This window comes from Phoxinus phoxinus, assembly GCF_949152265.1.
Source record: "Phoxinus phoxinus genome assembly, chromosome: 19".
In the NCBI taxonomy this organism is placed as follows: Eukaryota; Metazoa; Chordata; class Actinopteri; order Cypriniformes; family Leuciscidae; genus Phoxinus; species Phoxinus phoxinus.
The window spans coordinates 5,820,829-5,844,835 of record NC_136894.1 but is presented as its reverse complement, the minus strand read 5'-3'; the positions used below and the strand labels follow the sequence as shown (position 1 = coordinate 5,844,835).

The 24,007-nt window shown below is 37.3% G+C and overlaps 1 protein-coding gene across 8 annotated transcripts in view; it reads right to left on the bottom strand.

Moving 5' to 3' along the window:
- Positions 1–24,007, bottom strand: part of col16a1 (collagen, type XVI, alpha 1) — a 70,519-nt gene that overhangs the window by 21,811 nt on the left and 24,701 nt on the right. For 5 of the 8 annotated variants that reach the window (XM_079591423.1, XM_079591424.1, XM_079591427.1 and 2 more), the window contains 29 exons: positions 19,422–19,454; positions 17,260–17,295; positions 16,654–16,710; positions 15,479–15,514; positions 14,913–14,957; positions 14,745–14,783; positions 14,564–14,626; positions 13,839–13,883; positions 13,607–13,702; positions 11,859–11,897; positions 11,625–11,669; positions 11,305–11,340; positions 10,453–10,566; positions 9,687–9,722; positions 7,109–7,144; positions 6,877–6,987; positions 5,313–5,348; positions 5,147–5,191; positions 4,133–4,183; positions 3,925–4,044; positions 3,767–3,802; positions 3,580–3,687; positions 3,204–3,326; positions 2,612–2,665; positions 2,475–2,516; positions 2,300–2,335; positions 1,734–1,787; positions 1,568–1,636; positions 381–407 (listed from right to left, as the gene is read on the bottom strand). In XM_079591423.1, the coding sequence (XP_079447549.1) occupies positions 381–407; positions 1,568–1,636; positions 1,734–1,787; positions 2,300–2,335; positions 2,475–2,516; positions 2,612–2,665; positions 3,204–3,326; positions 3,580–3,687; positions 3,767–3,802; positions 3,925–4,044; positions 4,133–4,183; positions 5,147–5,191; positions 5,313–5,348; positions 6,877–6,987; positions 7,109–7,144; positions 9,687–9,722; positions 10,453–10,566; positions 11,305–11,340; positions 11,625–11,669; positions 11,859–11,897; positions 13,607–13,702; positions 13,839–13,883; positions 14,564–14,626; positions 14,745–14,783; positions 14,913–14,957; positions 15,479–15,514; positions 16,654–16,710; positions 17,260–17,295; positions 19,422–19,454 (1,668 nt within the window). The remainder of the gene's footprint in view (positions 1–380; positions 408–1,567; positions 1,637–1,733; positions 1,788–2,299; positions 2,336–2,474; positions 2,517–2,611; positions 2,666–3,203; positions 3,327–3,579; positions 3,688–3,766; positions 3,803–3,924; positions 4,045–4,132; positions 4,184–5,146; positions 5,192–5,312; positions 5,349–6,876; positions 6,988–7,108; positions 7,145–9,686; positions 9,723–10,452; positions 10,567–11,304; positions 11,341–11,624; positions 11,670–11,858; positions 11,898–13,606; positions 13,703–13,838; positions 13,884–14,563; positions 14,627–14,744; positions 14,784–14,912; positions 14,958–15,478; positions 15,515–16,653; positions 16,711–17,259; positions 17,296–19,421; positions 19,455–24,007) is intronic. The other 3 variants (XM_079591425.1, XM_079591429.1, XM_079591430.1) reach the window with 1 other exon arrangement.

The following is a 24,007-nucleotide window of genomic DNA, read 5'->3' as shown; positions in this document are numbered from 1 at the left end:
GACATTAAAGAATGAAGCATTTCCAGGCCTTTGCTTTCGAGGTCTCTCTTTCTCATCTCCCTCACGCTCACTTCCTTTCTCTTTGATACTCTGTGATGTTGTCAGATTACAGATGACAGCTGTTACATTCACCAATTAATAGTCCTGTTTTAGCTCGAGGGCATTTTTAACTTTTTCAGCACTGTCAAACTCTTCTGTCAGACTTATGCGTCTGTTTGTGTCTCCAGGGTGGGTGGACACATCGTTGTGCATACAGACGGTCGCTCTAAACATTACTCCTCCTATTCCTCGTTCTCTCCACACTCACACACACACACACAATCTCACTGCTTCGGGGGAACTCGAAATCGCCTCCCCAGCTCACTGATCCAGACACTTACCTTGTCACCCTTAGGCCCAGTGACTCCCTGAAAGACAAGAAGAAACACACACACAAAGGCTCAGTTAGACAGTGTTATTGTGTGTAACTCTCCAGGGCCAGCGAGATGAGTGTGGATCGGGGAGGAGCAGCGACAGGTGACGTGATGCAAGCAGACAATGTGTTGCTGTTAGGGATCCAGACAGAGTCGGATATGACCCAAGTCTGTTTCTGGATTCACTCCTCAAGCTCTCTGCGACAAAGCCCCAGGTAATTAACATCTGATGCAAGAACAGACAACGCTAACTTTGCTTTTTTAAAATTAGACGAGCTCTGGCAAGACAACAAAAATCCCGTTGCTTTTGTCTTCAGTTTATGGAAGTTCGTTTGATGCCATCTCTAGACACCAGAGCAATGAACAATGGACAATATGGTTGCATGCATTTGTTAATGGCAGAGCGTGTGCCACAATAAGGGAATAAGCTGAAGGAGATGATCAAAGGACCGCTGAATCAGTACATTGTGAACACAAGTATGCAAAACAGATAAACAGCAAAAACATTATGACCAGTCACAAGTGTAGCGAATAGTGTTGATCATCTCCTAACAAGGCCACATATTAAGGTCTGTGTAGATTAGATGGTAAGCAAACAATCAGTTCTCATAATCAACATGGATGCAGGAGAAATGGGCAGACATAAAGATCTGAGTGGGTTTGCTCTTGGTCAGCAGTGGTGAGAATTTACCAGCAGTGGGCAGAGGAGGGAAGTGAGCTCTCTAAGCAGGATAATGCACCCTGCCACACTTCACACATTGTTCAGGAATGGTTTGAGGAATTGAGTTGAAGGTGTTGCCCTGGCCTGCAAATTCCCCAGAACTCAATCTAATTGAGTATGTGTGGGATGTGCTGGACTAACAAGTTCGATCCACAGCGGCTCCACCTCGCAAACTACAGGTCTTGAAGGTTCTTCTGCTAATGTCTTGGTGGCAGATACCACAGGACACCTTCAGAGGTCTTAAAGAGACCATGCCTCAGTGGGTTTTGGCAGCACATGGAAGACCAACAGCATATTTGGCAGGTGGTCATAATGTTTTGGCTCATTTATTGCTGTACATACATAATGGAATGTAAACATTAAATTGTTACAATTAAGAGAGGCAGAAAAAAAATGTCTGGGGAAAATCCTTCTGTCCATGTCATGCTCTTACCTGAGATCCGATTTGTCCTATTCCCGTTGGCCCTTGTGGCCCTGGTGGTCCTATCTCTCCTTTTGAACCCTATTGATATCAAGCAATACATTAGGATAATAGTGAGGTCTGTGTCCAGTGTTTCTTTTGGCATGTGGAGTGCTGTGTCATTGCATCGGTGATCTACCCTTTGACCCACTGGTCCCATCGGCCCTGAGGGTCCTTGACGTCCTTCTGGACCCTGTAGGACAAACATGACTGTTTTCACACTTGATTTTTTTACATGTAGTGCATATTAAATAAGCCTGTTTTTATTTATTGTTGTGATTCATACACTGCTGTTAAAAAGTCTGGGGGTTAGTAAGATTTTGTTTTTCTTTTGTTAAGAAAATAATACTCTTATTCAGCAAGGATGGATTACATTGATCAAGAATTACAGTAAAGACGTTTATAATGTTACAGGATTTCTGTTTTTCAATTTCATTTCTATTCATTCTATTACCACAAACATATTTTCCAACATTGATAATAATAAGAAATGTTTCTCGAGTATCAAATCAGCATATTCTAATGATTTCTGAAGGATCATGTAACACTGAAGACTGGAGTAATGATGCTGAAAATTCAGCTTTGCCATCACAGAAATAAATGACATTTTAAAATATACATACAATACAGTAATTTAAAAAAGTACTACTATTTCGCAAATCCATGTGTGAACACCAAAGAACAAGATAGTTTTTGTGCACTTACAGCAGCTCCGGGAAAACCTCTAGGGCCCTGCTCACCCTGAGTGAGAACATCAGAGCATCAGAAAGGGCTGGTGCATTCAAGGAATTATTTAAATACAACCAAGACCTGTACATTTCTCTAAAAATAGTATAAATAGTATAGTTTTTCTGACTGACTACAATAGCTGTTCATTCACCTGCTGTCCTGGAAGGCCAATACCTGCAGGCCCAGCTTCACCCTAATAATAAACATAAGAATCACTCCACGGTCACTCTCATAACCTTGGCACACTGATGTGACTGATGTATGCATTCGTCAGGTTTGTAACTTTACCTGACTACCTTTGAGCCCCGGAGGTCCCTGGATACCAGGTGGGCCTAGTCGACCCTACAGAATAAAGATTATAAAAAAGAATCCAGATTTTGCTAGACGCTGAGTCGTCATGTAGGTTCTCTTTTCCTTTCCTATATATTTGCACATACCTCAAAACATGCCATAATATGATTACGATTAGATTAGGTTCTGCAAGCAACAGATTACACATATATATATATATATTATTATTATGTGCCAAAACCAGTTACATTTGTATTAACTGCAACCAAAATATAACATGAATATTTAATTGAACTCTCAAATCAATGATGAAACAACTTAAAAGCAGTATTTTAAACATTACATATTTGTTTAATGGCATCTACTAAGTACTATGAATATTAATCAAATAAATATATTTTTCCTAGCTCTAAATTTTCACTGGTTTTATCATCTGCTAGGCAAAATCAAAAGTCCAATCCCTTAGAAAAGTTTCAGCACATCGCTCCTCAACAAGACGCATGATTTGAAGGTAATGTAGCACAAACTGTGTGCTCCCAAGTTTAATATTTGGAGTTTTGCATTTACATGCACACAGAAAAACCTGCACCTGTTTCCCTTCTCGGCCCTCGCCTGGCAAACCCGGCTCTCCTCGCTCTCCCTTGGGTCCTGGAAAGCCAGCAACATTGCCATTTCCTTCAGGGAGTGATGGACAGCTGTCACACGCGTCTCCCTGGCGATACAGACACAGATGCAATAAGAAAAGACAGAAAGTTTTCAAATCGCAAGGGAGCAGAGATCCAAATGGTCAAGCGTTCTTTATCTGGAGAGATATTTTTGCCTTATACATTGCCTTATTGTCGTATAACACCTTAATTCTAAAAGTGTAATCAATTATATCAACATGATTAATGATTATGCAAAAATCCTGTGATGGCGCATAATTCAAGGCAGTGTAATTAATATGTGACCACATGATCAATGACCTTTTCTCCTTTTAGTCCATTAAGGCCGTTCCTGCCTCCCTCTCCTTGAGATCCTGGTGCTCCAGGTGTCCCAGCCACACCTGGGTCTCCCTGTAAACCCTGATCACCCTACGCACATACAAATGATATTTAATTCCTAGAAAAATCCCCCATATTGTGAGCACACTATTAACATTTTTTTACTTACTTTCTCTCCTTTGTAACCTTGAAGACCTGGTGGCCCCTGTTGAGACACCCATTATGAAAGCAAAGGGTTTTAGGCTTCTCAAATAATTTTTTTTAAAACAATACACTGATAAACTTTTCCTATATACAGTAGAGCGGACATAAAATAGTCATGCTTACCTGTTTGCCCTCAACTCCTTCACCTGATGGGCCAGGAGGTCCTGGAGGGCCACGTTCCCCTGTGACCTTTATCGTAGGTGGGCCACTTCCCACCTCAGAGGCAGGGGTTTGGCAGTCTCCCTTTAATAGAAGGCACACGTGTACCATGTAAGCACATCTATACACTTCTAACGAAGAAGAGAAAACCACAGTAAAAACATTTACTTACCTTTTCACCTTTTATACCAGGTGTTCCTAGACCAGGTAGGCCAGCATCCCCCTGTAAAACATGAGCCACTAGTGAAAATGCATCTATTTTGGACTAAATTTAATACATTTTTAATAACAAATTAAATTGCAAGTATAACAATTTGAGTGATAATCTGATAAACATACAAGTAAACATGGGTTTTAGAATCTTACTCCCGGTTTCACAGACAAGGCTTAAGCTTAGTCCCAGACTAAAATGCATGTTTTAACTGAAAGCAACACGCTTTTTATCTTAAAAGTAGTCAGTGCCATTGTTTTGTCACAAGATGCACACCAGTGATGTTTTTTTCAAAGGCATGTTTGTAAAATCTTAAATTGTCCTAATTGAACTAAGGCCTAATCCTGGCTTGATCTAAGCCCTGTCTGTGAAACCAGGCCTTAGTTTTTTTATTTGGTTTGTTCCTCTTTTACTTAACAGTGGAACTCAAGCTGAATTAACTCCAAAAAGTTAATTTGAGATGCTCAAAAGAGCATCTTGCATATTCAATTCTTTAAAAATATATATATTATGAAAAATAAATATAATATAGAAAATCATTTATGATTTTTCTTTTTTTAATATATACAACTTAGTTTATTTTAAGGTTCAAATTAATGCAGATTTAAATGCAGTCTCAGATTTTGGACTTTGCATATTAATTATACACACTACCGTTCACAATTTTGGGGTCGGTTCGTTTTTGAAAGAAGAAGTCTCTTATGCTTACTAAGGCTGCATTAATTTGATCACAAATACAGAAATATTGTGAAATATTATTAGTTTAAAATTTTATATGAAATATAAATTAGGTACTGTAGGTACACTAAACTCAGTTGCTTGCACAGTCTTTAAGCAATTACCGGTATTCAGCAGTTTCTTTTTAATTGTATTTGTATCTTCCACTATTTTCACGGTTTCTTGATTCTGTGAGGTTCCAATCAAAACACTTTAAAATTAGTGCAGAATTACAAACTCTGAGTTGAGCTTTATCACCTGGGCTCCTTTATTTCCATCTTTCCCTCTTGGACCAGGTTTTCCCTAAAAAAACATTAACATCTACATATTAATCTAATGTTGAGGTCAGTCATAAATCACAGATGCTAGTAAAAAAAAAAAAAAACACAAATAAAAATAATTAATATGAAAACAAAATACTTACCGTTTTCCCCTCGTTTCCTCTGCTGCCTGCATTCCCCTGTAACCAAACAGGGTGTCAGCAGTGCGTGACACAATCAACGTACAAAAGAAAAAAACTACTGTCCACACATTAGTGCTTCTAAAGTGACTATATTATTTTATAATGGATTAGCATGCCACACAAATTCTAGACTATTTCACTTCAATAGTTAACATAACTATTAGAAAAAAATAAAAGCCTCACAGAAATGCCATTGGAGAACCATTTTCATTGAACTGTTCATAAAAGAACCATTTTTTCTTAGTGTGAAGTACATTTTAATAACCTAAACAAACTTTTACCACTATAAAGAGCCTTTTGTACAATGAAAAGGTTCCATGGAAGTTAAAGTTTCTTTGTGGAACTGTTGTGGGTTAACTTGTGGGTTAGCCAACTATGCTGAGAACGGGTTGTAATATGATGCTGAACTCAGGCTGTTTACACGGAAACGATCTGAAGAGAAAACGCAAAAGTGGCGTTGCGTTATCACTTTTTATTCTGCGTTTAGACAAGCGTTATTGGGGGATCTGCGTGCATATGGTGACGAAATTAAATTAATGATATATTTTAGTTTGATAATGTTTTGTTATTTTCCTGTACTGGCGCATACCTGTGACGTAAACGCGTAAGCAACGCCTTCACTGTCTAGCAGACTTTCGCGTTTTTACCGTTTTTACCCTTTAGACGGGAACGCGATGGTGGAGCGTTTTTAAGATTTCCACTCTGGAGGGTGGTTTCACTTTTTCACATCCGATAAAATATTTTTACACCCGCAAGCGTTCTCGTGTAAACAGGGCCTAAGCTCATGTGAAAATATAACTGGAACCGTTCCTTACTGTTCTTAGAACGTTTGTCCCGATGGTGGAAAAGTTGATGCCAAAAGCACCTTTAATTTTTAAAACTGTACATTGTAGACATGCACAATGGCTACAAAAAGTATTTGGACACATAAGCTACACTTTTATTGGCATCAGAAAACAAATGACGCTCAAAAGTTTCTCAAAGCTACGTTTTTGCAATTACTTTTTACCATCTGGTCCCAAGGTCATTTTAAATGGATGTATGAAGTCAGTTTCTCTTCACCCAGGTGCCCTAGAGAGCAACCACAGGTGTAGTTCATCACTATAGAGATGTTCCACTAAATCTGACAACCAACTTATTTTTGTGAAATGCTTTCTCCCTGTATATGAATATCAAGTAAAACAAAAGGAAAGAAAAAGAAAAGCAGAAAAGATCAGTGCATATTAACATAGGCCTGAAATGACAGGCACTGGCTGATTAATTCCCCAATCTGACATTACAAAAAAAATGTTTAAAGCATTTGTGCCTGAAGCGTATATCTGAGCCAAATGCGTGGAGTAGCCAGCGATAATGCATCAGCCAATATATACATCCCTGCGCACCCATACGCAACCACTGAAGTGGATATCAAAAACTGTTTGTGTTGTAATTTACTGCACTTCAGGACTTATGGGAGGAAGTGATGCAGAACTTTTTTAAATGATGTGTGCTAGCTGTCAATGAGAAACCACTCAACAACATTCACCTGCTCTCCTTTTTGCCCAACACCTGGATCTCCCTTCTGTCCCTTTTGATTCCCATTCAAAATGCCAGCTGGAATATCTCCAACGTGAGGGCAGGCGGAACATGCTTCACCCTAACAGAGCGAAGATGGCAAGACATTAAAAGAAAAGTTGCAAAATTAAGTTGCAATGTCAAGTAATTCACAAACAGTGAACATATTCTTCATCTTCCTCGACAACCCCTGGCAGACACACCTTTTCACCTCTGGCCCCATCGGCTCCTGGCTCCCCCTGAAAGAGAATCAGTTTGTAAAAATGGCTCAAACTCTGAATGAAATTTCATTGTTTCGGCACTCTGGAATTTGAAGAAAGCAGGCAGTAGTTTAGTCTGGAATACACACTGCTGTAGTTGTCACAATGCACAGTTGCTGGCATTTTAGGAAAAACTCTCCAACAGGAAGCAGCTTTTGATATCAAGGCATATTTCATTATCTGTGTGTGTGTGTGTGTGTGTGCTGTCTTTGGATTGGTAAAACTAAGACTAAAATAAGACAAATAAATGAACTATTAGTTATTGTTCAGTGCCTAGTCCTAAATACGGTAAGAACTGACCTGTCCATAAAAATGCAAACAAAGTCAACTTCAGAGCTCAAAACGTTCTTTTAAATCCAAAAAAACCCACACACATTGAAAACTAAGGGCCAGATTCACTAAACGGGGCAAATTAGCATGAGACCGCAATCCCATCAAAGAGCGATGGAAGTGGAAAGTTCTGTAGGGAATCTACTAACAATGTGCAAATAAAAGAACACAGACGCATCCATTTCATTTATATTATGACCAAACCAATCTACCAAGAGAAGTGCAAATTAAAAATAACGTGGCTTGGCAAACGATATGTTCATTCTGTGGTATTTTAAATAAATGAACACGAATGGAGATAATTCTCTCTGTTCTCTGTGGTGTCTACTCTCCTTCGTATATCTACACCCTTGCCTCATTTAGTGTAGGCGGTTCTATGAATATGCAAATTAGCCCCGCCTCCACTCCCTCACACCAGCTCAGAGATCCACTTGATGACGATCACACGTTGAACTGATTACAATGTAGTTTGTGACGTCAGTAACACCAGCGATTTCAAACTGCGTTTTTGAGACTGTCTTTGGTTCACTGCAGTTTTAAGGAGAAAATACTCAGCAATGGTGTTGACTTGTGAATTTACACATGGTTTGTCTTAAAGGTGCAGTGTGTAATTTTTAGCAACATCTAGTGGTGAGGTTGCGAATTGCAACCAACAGAAGTTACGGTGGCCAACAGGAAAAGATGTCGTCGTCGTCTGAGACAGCAGAGTAGCCAATTCAGCAATGAGTTTTCTTTACAAAGATAAATTAAGAAATTAGGTTTACTTGATTATTCAGTATTCAGAATGTTCAGAATATTCAGTATTCAGAAATTATATGTTATTGCGAATATTATTGTTACTTGTTCATTATTGTGTCAGTGTTTTATTCGCTGACTTAAGCTAGCTCGTTTGCATGAAGAACAACATAGTGACGAAACTCGTTTGTCCGATTAGGGCTACTGTAGAATGTAAGGGGACCCGCGGTGTTTGTAGATAGGAATGGCTCATATTCTTTGTTATGTAAGGTCTTTATACACCACTGAAACCAAAGTTATGTATATGATATTGCATTTCTGTCAACAGATCCTCCTAAATATTACACAATGCACCTTTAAAGCATATTAAAAACACCACATAGACATATAAACAATGTTAAAACCTTGATTTTGACCACATGACTTTAAGACCTACTGTTTTGGGTGTTAAATAATGGTACACATACTAGTAAATTTACAAGTGCAAACCTTAGTAAATTACTTTGTATGAGTAATTAAAATATTCTCCACCCATACATTTTGTGTCTGAAGGGGAAACTCCTATAAATGCATATGCAATAAGGTCAGCCGCAAAAATAACTGTCTACGACTTTTCATCACTCATTTTTCACTGGGTGTCTTCAGTAAATCCTGACAGTAGCTGGCACAAGCTGTTAAAAAATGGCTCATTATAAAGAAGTTTGCGATGTAACAAGAATGAATACATTAACACACCATGGCGCATTTACACATCCACAACAGATATAAAGTGTCCTGGTCAGTAATTAAGTAATAAGAAGGAAGTACATACTAATAGTCAGAAGTGTTGTTTCTAATTTCTCATGCAAAGAGGGTATTTACACTAAAGCCTGAAATGTAAAGTAGCAAAAACAGCCCAATTAATTCTAAGGGTCAGAGAGAGGGTGGAAAATGGTAATATAAGCTAAATTATGACTAGTTTTAGTGCAAGAAATCTTGATTAACATTATAAGTGGACCTCAGGGGAACAAAATAAGATGATTGAAAAAATAACACAGAGGAAAATGTGAGCCCATGGAAAAATAGCCTTCATGGTGTTAGAGTAGTTTATTTTTTCATCCAAAAGACTGGCTGGCGGTTTGTGAATGCTCAATTTTATTAGTCATTTTTATTTTTTTTATTAAAAAAGATTTGGCTGGTGTTAATTGTAGATGATACAATTTTAAGTAAAAAGTAATAGCATATGATTTGAGGAACTTCTATACAACAAACGGTGCAAGACGTTAAACGTTACATGCTGAAGATTAATACTGAAAGTTTAAGGGTTTGTTGGAATATTAAACAGTAAGTAGGAGCGATAGTGTTAGTGATGCACATGAATTATGATATTCCCCCTCTGACCATGGATATATTCATGTGTTATACTCATTATATGTGTTTCTATGCAGTAAGAAACAAGTAAGCAGTAAACACACACCTTCTCTCCTGATTTGCCATCCATTCCTGCAGGGCCCTATGAAAAGAGAGCCATATGAGTATGAGCATCAGTCTCCCTAATCACGACACTAATGTCATCCTAGCTGACCGCAGCTTCCCCACTGCCAATGTCCCGCATTTGCACCCTGTCACTTTCTGCATCCCACGCTCTCACTCTCTGTCCCATAACTAGGTATGAGGAATAGATCGTGATGGTATTGGAAATCGTTACAGAGAAATGCGAACAAGCGCTTTGTATGGTATGCCGCATAGAATACTTTTTTTGTCAGAAGAGAATGGAGGAATTTTAATGGGCTAAAAATGAAAGGGCCTTTATCGTAGTCACTGAGTAAAATGGAATCTGACTGGAAAGTGGTCTAAACTTTGAGGGTGGAAATGTTTCATGGATGAAAAGAGAGACCTGAAGGTCCCTGAAGCTATAATGAACCATGATAGAATATCTGTTCACTCGTCGAGAGGGTAGTAGAATGGCGACAGCATTTCTCATTCAACAACAACAGCAGGCGAAAAAGACCTCGCTGATTGTTGGCTTATTTCATCGAGCTTGGCAAACACAAATATGGCGGGCCCACTGAGGTGAACAGCATCTTTTTGCAATGATAAAGTGCCTACCAGATTTGAGTAATAGAATTTAAAAAAAGTTTCAGGATGCTACACAGAGACATTGAATCAAACATAATGAACTGCTTTTAGCTTTATGTGATAATCACAAGCAGTTTTTCGAGTTGGTTTCGGAGTGAACTCACAGGTGGGCCATGTTTTCCTTTGCCCGGGGCCCCTGGTTCTCCTTTAGGCCCCTGCTTGGCCACGGTGTTGTCAGACTCCGAAGAGATCACTGGACATGATTCACACGGTTCTCCCTAAGAAAAGAAAGAAACATTTTCAAAAAATACAAATGCCGTCATTATTTACATTTTTATTGTTCCAAACCTGTATGACTCAGGGTTATTATCGTTAATTACTAAAAACATTTTTGTTAATTGAAACGAAGCTAAAATAAAATATTATTAGAAGAAAAATTAAAAAATTGTAATTTGAAGCACAAAACCCCCCCCCTGAAAACTGAAATTAAACGAAATTAAAGGGAATTAAACCTAAACATTAATCTAAATAAAAATTACAAAAATAAATAATAAAATGATAAAAAAATATATAAATAAAAATAAAAACAAAACTGAAAATATAAAAAAGCAGATTCAAAATATGAATAAACTAGCTAAAATAATTATATATTTAAAATAATTATTTTATTTTATTTCAGCAAACAATCATTTTATTTCAAGTAACAAAAAAGTTTTTGTATGATGGGGGGGGGGGGGGGGGGGGGACGACGACGACGACGACGACGACGACATATTTGGACACAAATGTCCAAATATTGGACATTTGTGTCCCATGCAAGAAAGAATGTAATATGGGAACATGACATGAGTGAGTAAATAATGAGTAAAGAATTATATGGTGAACTGTCCCTTTAAATAGAAAATAAAGCAATAACAAGCAAGAATATTCACTGTGACTTTCTGTGAATTCTGAGCAGAATCAGAAGCAATAGCAATTTTCATGCAGAATCAGAAATTGAGACTGCTTTAGCTTACCTTCTCGCCTTTATGTCCCAAAGGACCTCTCGGACCCTGTCAGCAAAACAAAACACGTCATTGGGTATGCATGAAGATTAGAACCGCAGAAGCTCATTCAGTTGCAAATGCAAATTATGTCCTGATAGCTCCAGTGGTAATAAAACTAATTATGGTGCTGATGATAGTAAACACATTTTGTCCCTTACAGTGACAGAACAATCAGGATAGTGATAGAAAATCAGGATAATTAGCTTCTTCAGTCTTAGCAATTCAGCACACACCATCATTTCACATTGACATCTCTCTATAGGTCAAAATGAGGGGAAAAATGCACTTACAGGATCTCCAGGCTGTCCGTCTACACCAGGTATCCCAGAATTCCCCTAGACATGTACAGATATTTTTGTTATTAGCACATATGAAACTGGAAGAGACACATTGAGGAAAGGAAATGGTACGTTTACATTAAAAATAAGTTAACATCTTAATCACTTTGTGGTCAAAGCAAGAAAACATCCCTGTAGTTCAGGCTCAATAATAAAAGATACTCTGGTATATAATGGTAAACATACTTTCTCCCCTTTAGATTCTGCAGATCCACCAGGGGGCCCCTGTGAGAAAAAGACAAATGTTTATGGTCCTGATTACTGTATACTGCACACTATAGAGCGGTGCAGGGATTACACATTTGTGTAAGCCAAATCCCGGAAACGAGTCAGTATTTTAGCACTTCTGGTTCCATCGTCCTAAAGTCAATGTGGTTTTTTTTAATGTATTTTTGGTTAAATGCTTGAAATAAGGTGAATACAAGCAATATACATCAGTAATATTCTTGTGATTTTTTTTTTAAAGCTTTTACTTGTAAATAGCGGTTGCTAACAAGTGGCTAAAATGGACTACAGAGGTTGCCGGGGACATTAAACATGACCAGGTAAACTCATCTACTCACTAGTCTGATTTCACAGCCTTGTTGTGTTCATAATTGCACTATTGCAAACTAGTATAACTCAAACTTTCAGGGGAAATGTTTGAAACAGACTAAAAGAGTCACGTTGAAGTCATGTGACCATAGTGTAGTTCGTTTTGACTTCTGCTGATTTTGTTTACGCTTTAATAATTCATAAAAGTTGTGTTCATTTGTTAAGATGATCACAATGAACAAACTGTGTAAGAAGCATATGTGTTAACAAATTATGGTAACATTTTATTTTAGGGTCCAATCCTCTCTATTAACTAGTTGTTTAATAGCATGCATATTACTAGGATATTGGCTGTTTATTAGTACTCATAAAGCACATATTAATGCCTTATTCTGCATGACCTTATTCTACATTCTTAATCCTACCCAATACTTAACAACTACATTACAAACTATAAAAAAAAAATAATTAGGAGTTTATTGAGGAAAAAGTCGTAGTTAATAGTTTGGTAATAGTGAGAATTGGACCCTAAACTGTGACACAAATTAGGTGTTGATTATTTAATTCTATGTTAATTATTAAATTATATACTACTGTTCAAAAATTTGGGGTCACTAATATTATTTAGTTATGTCTCTTATGCTCACCAAAGCTGCATTTATTTGATCAGAAATGCAGTAAAACAGTAATATTTTGAATTATCACAATTTAAAATAATTGTTTTTATTTTTATTTTAATACATTTAAAAAGTAATTTATTCCAGTGATGGTAAAGTTGAATTTCCAGTATAATTATTCCAGTCTTCTGTCAGAAATCATTCTAAAATCCTTCAGATCCTTCAGAAATCATTCTGGTTTGGTTATTAACGTTGAAAAACATTTGTGCTGTATAATGTTCTTGTAAAATTGTGATTTTTTTTTTTTTTTTGAAAAATAGAAATATTTGAAATAGAAATCTTTTGTAAAATTCTAAATGTCTTTACAGTCACTTCTGAACAATTTAATGCAATTATAATAAAAGTATTATTTTATCTTACTGACCCCAAACTTGTGAACCTTAGTGTATATATAATGACCTAAAAAATACTTGATTTGTATTATTTTTTCCCCCAATTCTGGTGTAATTGGCAGTCTGATCAAACACATGACAAAATGTATTTTTCAAAGTCAGCTCAAGGTCAGCTTGATTCAGCTTGCATTTCGACAATAATCTCAAGTAGTTCTGCTGTATATTGAACGTTCAAGCTAATTTAGGGTAAGTTCTCCTATTTTTGCAATTTAACGCTATTTTGGGATTTCTATCCGACAAACTCAAAAACAATACATCCAAAACATTAAAAGGTAATCAAACCTCTATTTAGAATCTTAAAATAGTCTAGAAAGATGATGAATATTCCTACTGGTGGTCCTGGTTTCCCAACTCCGGGCAGTCCAGGAAGCCCTGGGCGTCCTGGTTCCCCTGCAAGCCCCTCCGGACCGACTACACCAGGAACGCCCTGTGAATTAATCCGAGCTGAGAAACACTGGCTGGGCATAACAAGCACTAAAAATAACGATACCACAAATCTAGTGTTCATTTATAGTATCTCAGAAAACCGTTAAATAAATCCCAAGAGGATCAGTCCGTTTTACCTTTTGTCCTTTGGGGCCCACCACACAAATAGGATTAGCTCGACCCTATGACAGGCAAGACCAATAAAAGATCATTAGAGTTCATCTCAAACATTGGCGTTCGCAGTATCACACTGCTTACATAACAGCCCTCCAACAGGAATCAAACAAGTCAGTTCACCGATGACTTGAGGCTTAGATAGATAAACAGTTTAAAGGCAAATTCCAAGTATGCATTAGCCGGCCATATTCGCCATCCCCCGTTGTATACGGAATAGAAAAGATTAAGCATAATACAACCCGACTATCCATTTAAAAGAATCAATGAGCCCGCATTGATTTGTGGCTCTTTGTTGGCTTATGTAATCTATGCAGCATTAAGAAGATTTAACACCCAAAGAGATAGCTAATGAAAAGAAAAGGCAGCAGAGAGTATATGGGTACGAGTCCAATACATAATGCTTTTCGCAGCAGAGCGCTTTGAATATATGGAGCCACTTTAAGCAATATAAAAGGAAAGAGACTCTTACATCCTTTTAAAATTAAAATATGTGGACAGAGACATAGTGTGCATGTGATAGATTACACAATCGTTCATTATTTTTTGAATACACTCTTGCAGCGAGACATTGAAATACATCAACATGTCTGAAGGAGGGGACCTAGAGGCATGTGCATATACAATGTACTTAAAGTAGGGCATAAATAAAGAGCATGTTTGAGTTTCACATCAAATGCTCACTTACATCTTTGCCCGGACTTCCGGCCAGACCTGGGGCTCCGATTTCTCCTTTCTGCCCTTTGTCCCCCTGAGTACGCATATGAGAGAGACAAGACAGACAGACAGGCAGAAATGGAGAGAGAAGTAAGTGGCAAGCTCTAACACACTCATACACATTATATCAAAACGATGCCATCTTCTTTTACCTTCACTCCTATAGCTTCCCCCCAGTTGGCAGCCAGACCCTGAAACGTAAGAGAATGAGAAATGGGCGAATCAATAGCCAGAAATAGTATCAAGATATCCCCTCTGCTTCAGTGAAGCCTGTTCAATGAAGCCTCTCTCTAAAAGACAAGGTTGGCGCACACACTTACCGACTCGCCCTTCTCTCCTTTCTCCCCTTTAACACCTTCTAAGCACTAAAACACACAGATACAGCATTTCATCCAAGTAATTTATTTATATTCAGGAGGTCCAAACATATGGGTTAGAATCCAGGAATAAATCTGGGATTGATTATCTAATTTAAACTTGAAAACAATACTAAAATGATACTAAGACTCATGCAAATTGCTATGCTGATAATCTAATTTAAAATATATTTTATTTTATAATCTTTAATATATAGGCCATTTAGGGCTGTCAATAGTGTAATTAAAAAAAAAAATTAAACACCTCTGCATGTTGCTTGAGACGCACAACAGTTCTTCTCTGACTTTATAGGTATTATTTTCATTTGCAAAATTGAGCGTTTAAAAGCGTTATTAAATATTAACATGTTATTTTCCCCATAACTAATTAATTAAATTAACGCATTAAATTGACAGCCCTAATATATATATATATACATTTTTTTTATGTTTACTTTAAGACAAGTCAGTTTATTCAACTAAGGATCTGTCAGTGCCAGAAACCAAATGCAAAAACCATATTGACTCACTCGTCCAGGAACTCCAGCACCAGTACAGTCCAAACCCTGTGAGATCAAACATTTGATATGAACAATTTAAGGAACAATATCACACACATATACAGCAACAGTCTTGCTTTTGAAATGCCTCGTATCAGTCCCCATCTTGAAGACTCTTAATGTTGTCTACATGAAGGGTTTTTTCAATGAAGTTATTAATATATTAACCCTCTGGTGCTGTTCGGTCATTTTTTACCAAAAAAGTATATATTTTTTTTTTTTACTTCATCGGAATAGTACTAAACTTGGTAAAGGTTTTGGCACTTGCCGTGTGAATTCAAAAGGTTAAATGGTCCTGAAAAAATTAGTCACACAAAAATTATGGCATTGGAAACAAATGGGTGACGAATTTCATCTTGGAAACATTTGGTACAAAACTAAATCTTACTGAAAGCAATTTTTTTGAGATATCAACTTTAAATTTGAAACACAGCTTGTTTCGTTGTATGGCTTTGATTTTAGAGTGACACAGTTTTAGAGTAAAATGCGTTTTGGAAAATACATATTTCATATAATTGTTTTTTTTTTGTGCATTTTTCATTTTTGACAGCCAACAGCACCGCCCTGAGAGGTGATAGCATAGAGGAGAAAGTGAAAGTAACACTAACATAACAACATATCCTCTGAGCACGTAACACAAACAAATGTAAAATTTTCACTTTTTAAAAAAAGTTTCACTTCAGCAACAATCTGCCAAGTGTCGTTTTTAAAAAGATACAAAACTCAGGTCTGTGCTCCAAAGCATTACAGATTTATGACAGTTTAAGTTGGAAATAGCATATTCTCAAAAAGTTAATAAATGGATTATAACTACTGCATAAATGTAACATAGTACCATAAAATCCCCTAAAAAAAATAAAAAATAAAAAAAACATTATCAAACTAAAATATAGTACAATCATTTAATTGAAGAGAAAACAAAAAAACTGTCACTTTTTGACCTGACGCGCAAAGAGATGATGCCAGTAATAATGAAAGTTTTGAGTAGTCGGCCAAGATGGATCACTGGCACAGAAGCTAGCTCCTAATGAGGCATTTGTATAAAATGCCAAACTAAACAGCGCTGTAATCATTTATTCCCAGGCCTGGACAGAGACTGGGATTTTGCACACAAACATACTTGCTCAAAGATTGCCATTTCTTACCTGCTCTCCCTTCTCTCCTTTGAGGCCTGACTGACCCGCATAACCCTCCTGGATAACCTGCAATATACAATAAAGAGAGTACTGCATGTGTAGAACACAATTTCACATGAACACCCTGCAAAAAAAAAAAGACCAGCTTGGACTAAACTGGCAAGGGTCAAAAAACATACAGTGAATGTGTTTACCGTGCCAAGATTTTAATTATGTACATGCAAATATGGAATAGAGCATGTGACGTGGTGGTAAAAGCCCTGATCAATCCTTGACACTGCAAAAATATCTGGCACTGCACAAATAAAACTAAAATCTGGCATTTTTCTTCCAAGCAAGATGCATTTAGAACACTACACAGTGCATGTATCTTTGCGAGTGCATTGGCTGCTTCTCATAAAATTCCTCAAAGGTAGCAGAACGTCTGGCCAACCTTTAAACATTCAAACTTTACAAGCATCCTAAAGCTATGCCAGATTTTCAAAGATGTAAATGCATCTCTTTCCAAAGGCGTGATGACACTGCACTCATGCACACTCATGCATGCAAATCCTGCTGCCTACCGACACAGCCATTATACATGCTGCACACGACAAACTGAATGTGAATACCCACACTCGATTCCTCATTGAGCAGTAAACAGCCTGCACACTGGAAAAAAAAAGAGAAAACCCAGTTGTTCCTATCCATGACCACTTATTTTCTAAAGTATGATTTTTGGATATAGTATTTTTCACTCTAATCCAGCTTTGACTTTGACGTTGTAACATGTGTTGGCCTGCGGGTGGCAGTGCAACATAATGTTAATCGGCATGGGAGTGCAGAATCGTGAGCGTGCGCACGAGGACCACGACTGCGTATCATTTCAGCTTGGCTTGGTTCTCTCAAGGGAGACAAAGATCAATAAGAACAGAAGACTACTCACGCCAATGTTCACCAAAGCCAGCTGCACTGCTATAAGGGAGGGGGGCACCCAAAGTGAAATACTAATAAATAACTGTTCGTTTTTTTAGTGGAGGAGGAGCACAATTAAAACTAAATCTACTACCCGTGGAGTGTTGCTCAGCCAACAGGCGGTTAACTCGCATTGATGCGGCGAGGTAAGGGAGAAGGTGCCCGTCTCTGTGCCGCAGCTTTGAGAGCGGTTGGCTGACGCACTGGGCTGATTCATTCTTTCCAGAGGTGCACACAGAAGAAAGCAACATGATGAAAATCAACTCCTTGAGATTTGCACGCACTCGCTCTGTTCGCATGAATCGATGGATTTATATGCGAGCCTACTGTTAGAGATGATATCATTTTAAGAGAGTTTGTGTGTCTGACCAATTGTGAGCTCATTGCTATAGAGGAATATTCTGGGTTGGTTCAATACAAAGTTAAGCTCAATCAGGAGCATTCGTGGCATGATATTGATCATCACAAAATTTCATTTCAACTTGTCCTTTCTTTTCTGTAAAAAAAAGCTAAAATCTGGGTAACAGCGAAGGACTTACCATGGAGACAAATGTGGCCAACCTGTTAACGCTAAATACTTAGCCATGAAATGTAAACAAAATGTGCGTTAATATTAATTTTGTGGGGGGAAAAAATCAAACACTAACCTTTTCTGTGTAAAGTTACATCCAATTTTATAATTTTTCGCAATGACATTTTATCATTCTTAATTAAAAATATATATTATCATAGGCCTATCCTTTTCTGATAATTCCAGGTTGCTGTGGTCACGACCGTAAAGTTGCTTATGTATTTAACTTAAAAATATGTTGTTCTCTCAACTAAGGATCTCACCACTACTTATTATCACGTTCCCACACGTTAATATGACATTCCCACGAATGAATATCGCGGCCACGACATATTATCACGTTCCCACGAGTTTGTATGTTATGGTCACAACCAAACTAAATGAACCCCCTGGTCACTAATTTAACTAAGGCCTAATCCTGGCTTAATCTAAACCCTGTCTGTGAAATCAGGCCTCTAAACTTCAGACATCTGCTTTTAAATACTTCAAAAATTGTGTTTACTTCCATTGTGCCTCGTTGTAACCTCGATTTGTGCTTTAATAAGTTAGATAAGCAAAAAGAAAAGGAGGGAAGAGTCTTGAGTTTTTTTTGGTTTTTTTTACAGATTCATAGTAATGTTTCAGTTAGTTGTCAAGGCAATGTTTCCAACGTTTTTCATTTTTTATTTTATATCTTATATTTTATTTTACAATAGCACTGATCTAAAACAATTTGGGACAGGGCCATTGACCCATTGTTTAGCTCTGTGAATCATACCAAAACCCACAAATACCACTTGCTGCATCCCACTCAAATACTGGCATTTTCAAGGCTTTGCATTTTATTTGAAAGCAGGTAATACCTTTTCTCTATGAGTCATAAACGATGAGTGTTGAGTGGGTGCAGAGAGGGGGAAAGGTGACAAACTAACAGGAGTTTTTTTGTAAGAAAGCAGTATTCTAGTATTGTGCCAGATAATCACATTTACTAAGCAAACGTCTCTCTGGATCCAGTTGATGTATTATCATCACACAATATGATCTTTTATCAGTAGCAAATTATCTTATGTGTTTATCAGGGTCAGTGTCAATGTTCTTCCCACTGAAACTCAGCACGCAGCAAATTACTTGCCAATTAAACAGAATTTCTGGCTATTGGGTGGAATCTGCTGGGACCGCACTTCTTTATGTCAGGTTTGGAGCTTCATTATTGGGACGGTCTGTTGCTATTCATGGCAAATGGGAACACATCATTTTAATTCAAATAACTTACTTTTTCCGCCAGTTCCTTGGATCCGAGGATTGCCTATAGAACATAAAAACGAAGAAACGGACAAAAAAGGTCAGATTTCTGAAACACGATGGCAGTCCTCATAACAAATATATATAATTGCTTACAGAGTAAAACAGTTCAATGCATCTTGGACATAATTTAAAACAAACAGAGACTATTTTTTTTGTATTTAAATATTACAATACTACATGATTTTTTTTTTTATAATATAAAAATATGCCAGTAATTTATTTTAAGATTTTACTCTAATGGAAAGATGGCATGTGCATCTGTGTGAGGCATCACATAATGTGCCTGGTTTCACAGACAAGGCTTAAGCCTAGTCTCAGACTAAAATGCATGTTTAAGCTGTCATAACTGAGAGCAACTTGCACTGACATATCTTAAAATATGTCAGAGCCCATGTTTTGTCTCAAGATGCACATCAATAATGCATAAACTAAGGCCTAATCCTGACTTAATCTCTGCCTAAACATTTTGAAATCTCATTGCAGTATAAAGATAGATCACATAATCACACATTTTTAGGAGGGACTGATGAAAGATAGAAGAGCTGAAACCCCCTAAATAGGGTCTAGAAGTGCCTATGTACGTAAAACACCTTCTCTCACTCCTTATTCTTATCTTACAAAGTTCTGCTGACCTGATGTTGGCGCACTCAAGTGTTTGCTTAATATAGATCTGTTTGTATTGTCATATTATATTGTCAGTATGATCAACAGTGAATGAGACTCTTTTGAAAGAGAGCAAATGGGGAGGAGAACTGGCAGGAAAAGAGAGGGGGAAGTGCAGTGAGGAGGGACATGATTTGAAAGAGAACATCAGCGACAGACAGAAAAACAAAAGATGCGTTTGTGGAGCACATGTGAAAGTAAATCCTTGAGTCATGTCCGAGCAGAGAAAGCAAACATAGCATAGGGAAGGCTGATCAGACTGGATAGGCATAGAAAAGAAAAGAGAAATCTTTTTTTTTAAAGTACGGAAGAAAAGTGCTCGGTACCTAATCTCCAGTCATACCCTTAGATCCAGATTAGAAATTGCTGATAGTGCATACATGAATGCACAAACACTAAAAACAGGGTTCCGGAGAGAACACGAAATGGACATGGTGTCCATAAAGCTATAAGCTTGCACAGGATTGAAGAGAATTATGATGACCTGTTCCAAAAAGCCTAGTGGAATGAGCGCATGAATAATGCAGGGAACTTTGTTTAGCTGCAACCGTGCACGTCTCAGCTCATGAATTTCTCCCTGACGGTGAGCTCAAAAGAAAAAGAAAGCATTGACAGAGGAATGCTGTGATTTTAAGGGACTTTAATGCGGGGTGGACTGAGGATCTGCGTAGGAGGAAGGGGTTAATGCAGAAGTAGGCTAATGCTAGCAGCTTCCAACACAGCCTGGAACTCATTACAGTCCGTCGTAAAACACAGACAGCTATGCTACAAGACAGTAACCTGGGTCAGAGGAAAACATGGGAGCATGTTAGATTTAGATTTTTTTTTATGGGAAAGGCTGGCAGTATGTGTGTGCTGAGCTTAAGCTCACAGCTGTGATGCTGTCTGGTTAAAACTGTATATGGAAGAATTCTTCAAACACACACACCATAATTTGTGCATGATCTCATGCACTCGTAGGCAAAACATGGCAGCTTTTTTTTTTAAGTAATGCAACTGCAAAAGTATTGAACTGTAACACTTTTTTTAAGGGTCCATAATTATGCTGTAGTTAATGATTAACTGAACACAAAGGCATATTAGCCATTATTTATGCAGAAGTTAAGCTTTAACAAACCAATAATCAATAATTAAATATAGTAAAGCAAAAATTAAGCCATCATTCGCTCACCCTGCCGTTGTTCTAATGCCATACATGATAATATAAATTTTAGGGTGAACTATCCCTTTAAAGGTACAATATGTAATATTTGTGCATTAAAATATCCCAAAATCACAAGGCCAGTGTTATATATTTTGTTAAGTTGATTAATTATAATATATCCCAAATGTTTTCAACTATTTTTAAATCGTGAGAAAATTGCTATTTTAACCAAGGAAATGGGGCATGTGAGCAGGGGTGAGCTGGGAGTCGCCAGTCAATGGCGTCATATCCGCGTTACCCTCGGTTTCCGCTCGTACTGCGTGGAGTTTCATGCGGAAGTTGTAGTTGTAGCATCTATCAAGCAACAAACGTTAGCTTGTTTCGCGTAGTTGTTATGGAACACAATTGTTCTTTACCGATTGCAGCTGGTTCTGTCGACAAAGACAAGTCCCATAAACGTACAGGTAAATTTTATATATTCCAAATGTAGCATTCGGTAATAGTTATGTTTATGTAAGGAAAGTATTATTGCTTTAGGCTTGTTTTTAGTTTATTGACATTGTTTATCACGTCTGGTGTGTATGGCCATGTAAATAAATATAGCATGTGTTATACATAAAGATTAATCAGTCTTTTGGCAAATGATGTGGGTATGTGCGAATGTACTTTTACAACAATTGTTTAGAACACGTAAAACTGCGCAGCATTATCACAACAATGAATTCGACAAATACAGTAACATGCTAACCAATTTAGTATTAAACCTTTTCTTGTGGTTAATTCATTTTAATGAAATAAAAGCATGTCATTAAACGTAATTCCCGTCTGACTGATTACATCCACGGTGGAGTTAAAAACTACAGTTCCCATCATTCCACGCTCCTTCACATCGTCATCAAGCTACGCTGTTGTTGTTGTTGTTTGGAATGTAGCGCCCTCTAGCGGCAGAAAATATTGCATATTGTACCTTTAACAGAACATATATTAAGGGCATTTATTATTTACAACTTATCAAACATTTGAAGGATAAATAAGCAGAAATAAGCCAATAATTAATGGGTAACTGAATGTACAATAAATGCCTTTTAGGGTTACACTTAATTTACAGTCCACTAGCTACACGTAGCTTTGCAACTACAGTACATGTCAACTATTTCTCAATAGAGTATTAGTAGACTGTTAGATTATGGTTAGGTTTAGGGTTAGTAGAATAGGTTGACATGAACTTGCTAAGTTACTTTTCTTACTCAATTTTTTAAGCTTAAACCTTGTTAGATTTGTGCTTAAAACTAAAAAAATAATTTGTGTTACGGGAGTAAGAAAAATAAACTTCATTCAACGTGTAATTTGTAATTGTAATTATGTAATTTAGCATCAAATCATTTTAAAGCAAAAAAATACTAATTTAGAAAATTATTCCTGCAGTGTGTAAAATTGTGCCATGCTGTCTAAAGTCAGACAATTGCTCAATTTGGCTGGCATGATCATACATAAATTTGTTAGCGCTGCTAACATTTTATCAGAGAGATGAAATTTGTAAATACTGAGACAGGAAGTGGCATGAAAGCACATGAATTGATACATCTAATGTGTACCAATGGAGCTAATTCATCTGTCACTACTGACAGCAGAGCTAAAGAGCATTTACACCACAGGACCAAACTATTTATATAATTTCCACCTCAAATGTTCTGCTGTTCTTGTGACTCATTGTTTTTCCTCGCAAAAGCATGCTGATGTACAGTACGTGTAACTGTGTGTGGATGTAACAAGTTGCTTTGAGTTTGTTTGGCTCTAATACAGAGCCCTCTGGATGTAATTATGTTGCATGTGTGAGTCTATATGAAACAATACACGTGGCAAGCGGAGTAGATGTGTGACCAGTTGGAGACCAGCTGAAGTGAATTCACCAACCAGCTTTTTATTAGCCCTGCTAATGATCATGACTCACTGCTGCCAGGAGAAACAACACGAGCAGCCCACACCAACATCATTGAGAAACTGCTGATGATTTTTTTTTTTTTCAGGGGAAAATAGCATCCAAATCCCTGGTCTAAGAAGAAGTTATTGTTATCTGCAAGATTGAACTAAGGTTATTCCTGGAAAAGGTAGAGACACAGAAACGTAGAATGATGCGATGGGGTCAGTGAAATTGCGTGTACTCATTGCAGCGGATGCAAACGTCAGCTCTACGCCATGCACCTTTGGTAGAGTTTCGTTTATAGTGTATAGTTGGCCAGCAGAAGGATAGTTCATCCAAAAACTCTATCATTTACTCACCATTATAATTGTTATTTTTCCATGAAACACATGAGGAGGTTTAAAATCAAAAGTCTATAGAAACTGATGTCAAGTTTAAATATATATACATATAGGTTTGAAAAAAGAATGTCCTAATATTATAGCTGCCTCCTATTAGTGAAGACCAGACGGTAGTCGACGAGAAGAGGCTTAGTCGGTCAAATTGTTTGACATGCAAAAATACATATATTAAAATGTATATAAATGTAAATGGGATGAATGTTAGCTTGCTTATTGTGCCCAAGAGCATGACCTATTTAAGTCCACATGCTATTGTAACAAGAAACTATGCTTCTAACCACAGGTCGAAAGATGTCGTTCCCGAATGTTAGTTGGAACTTAAGTTTCAGGAAACGCCAAATCGCTGAACTTTATTGGTAACTTGCGACCATAGTTGGCTAACAATGCTTTTTGGAAACGCACACCACATCTTTTACACGGCTCCA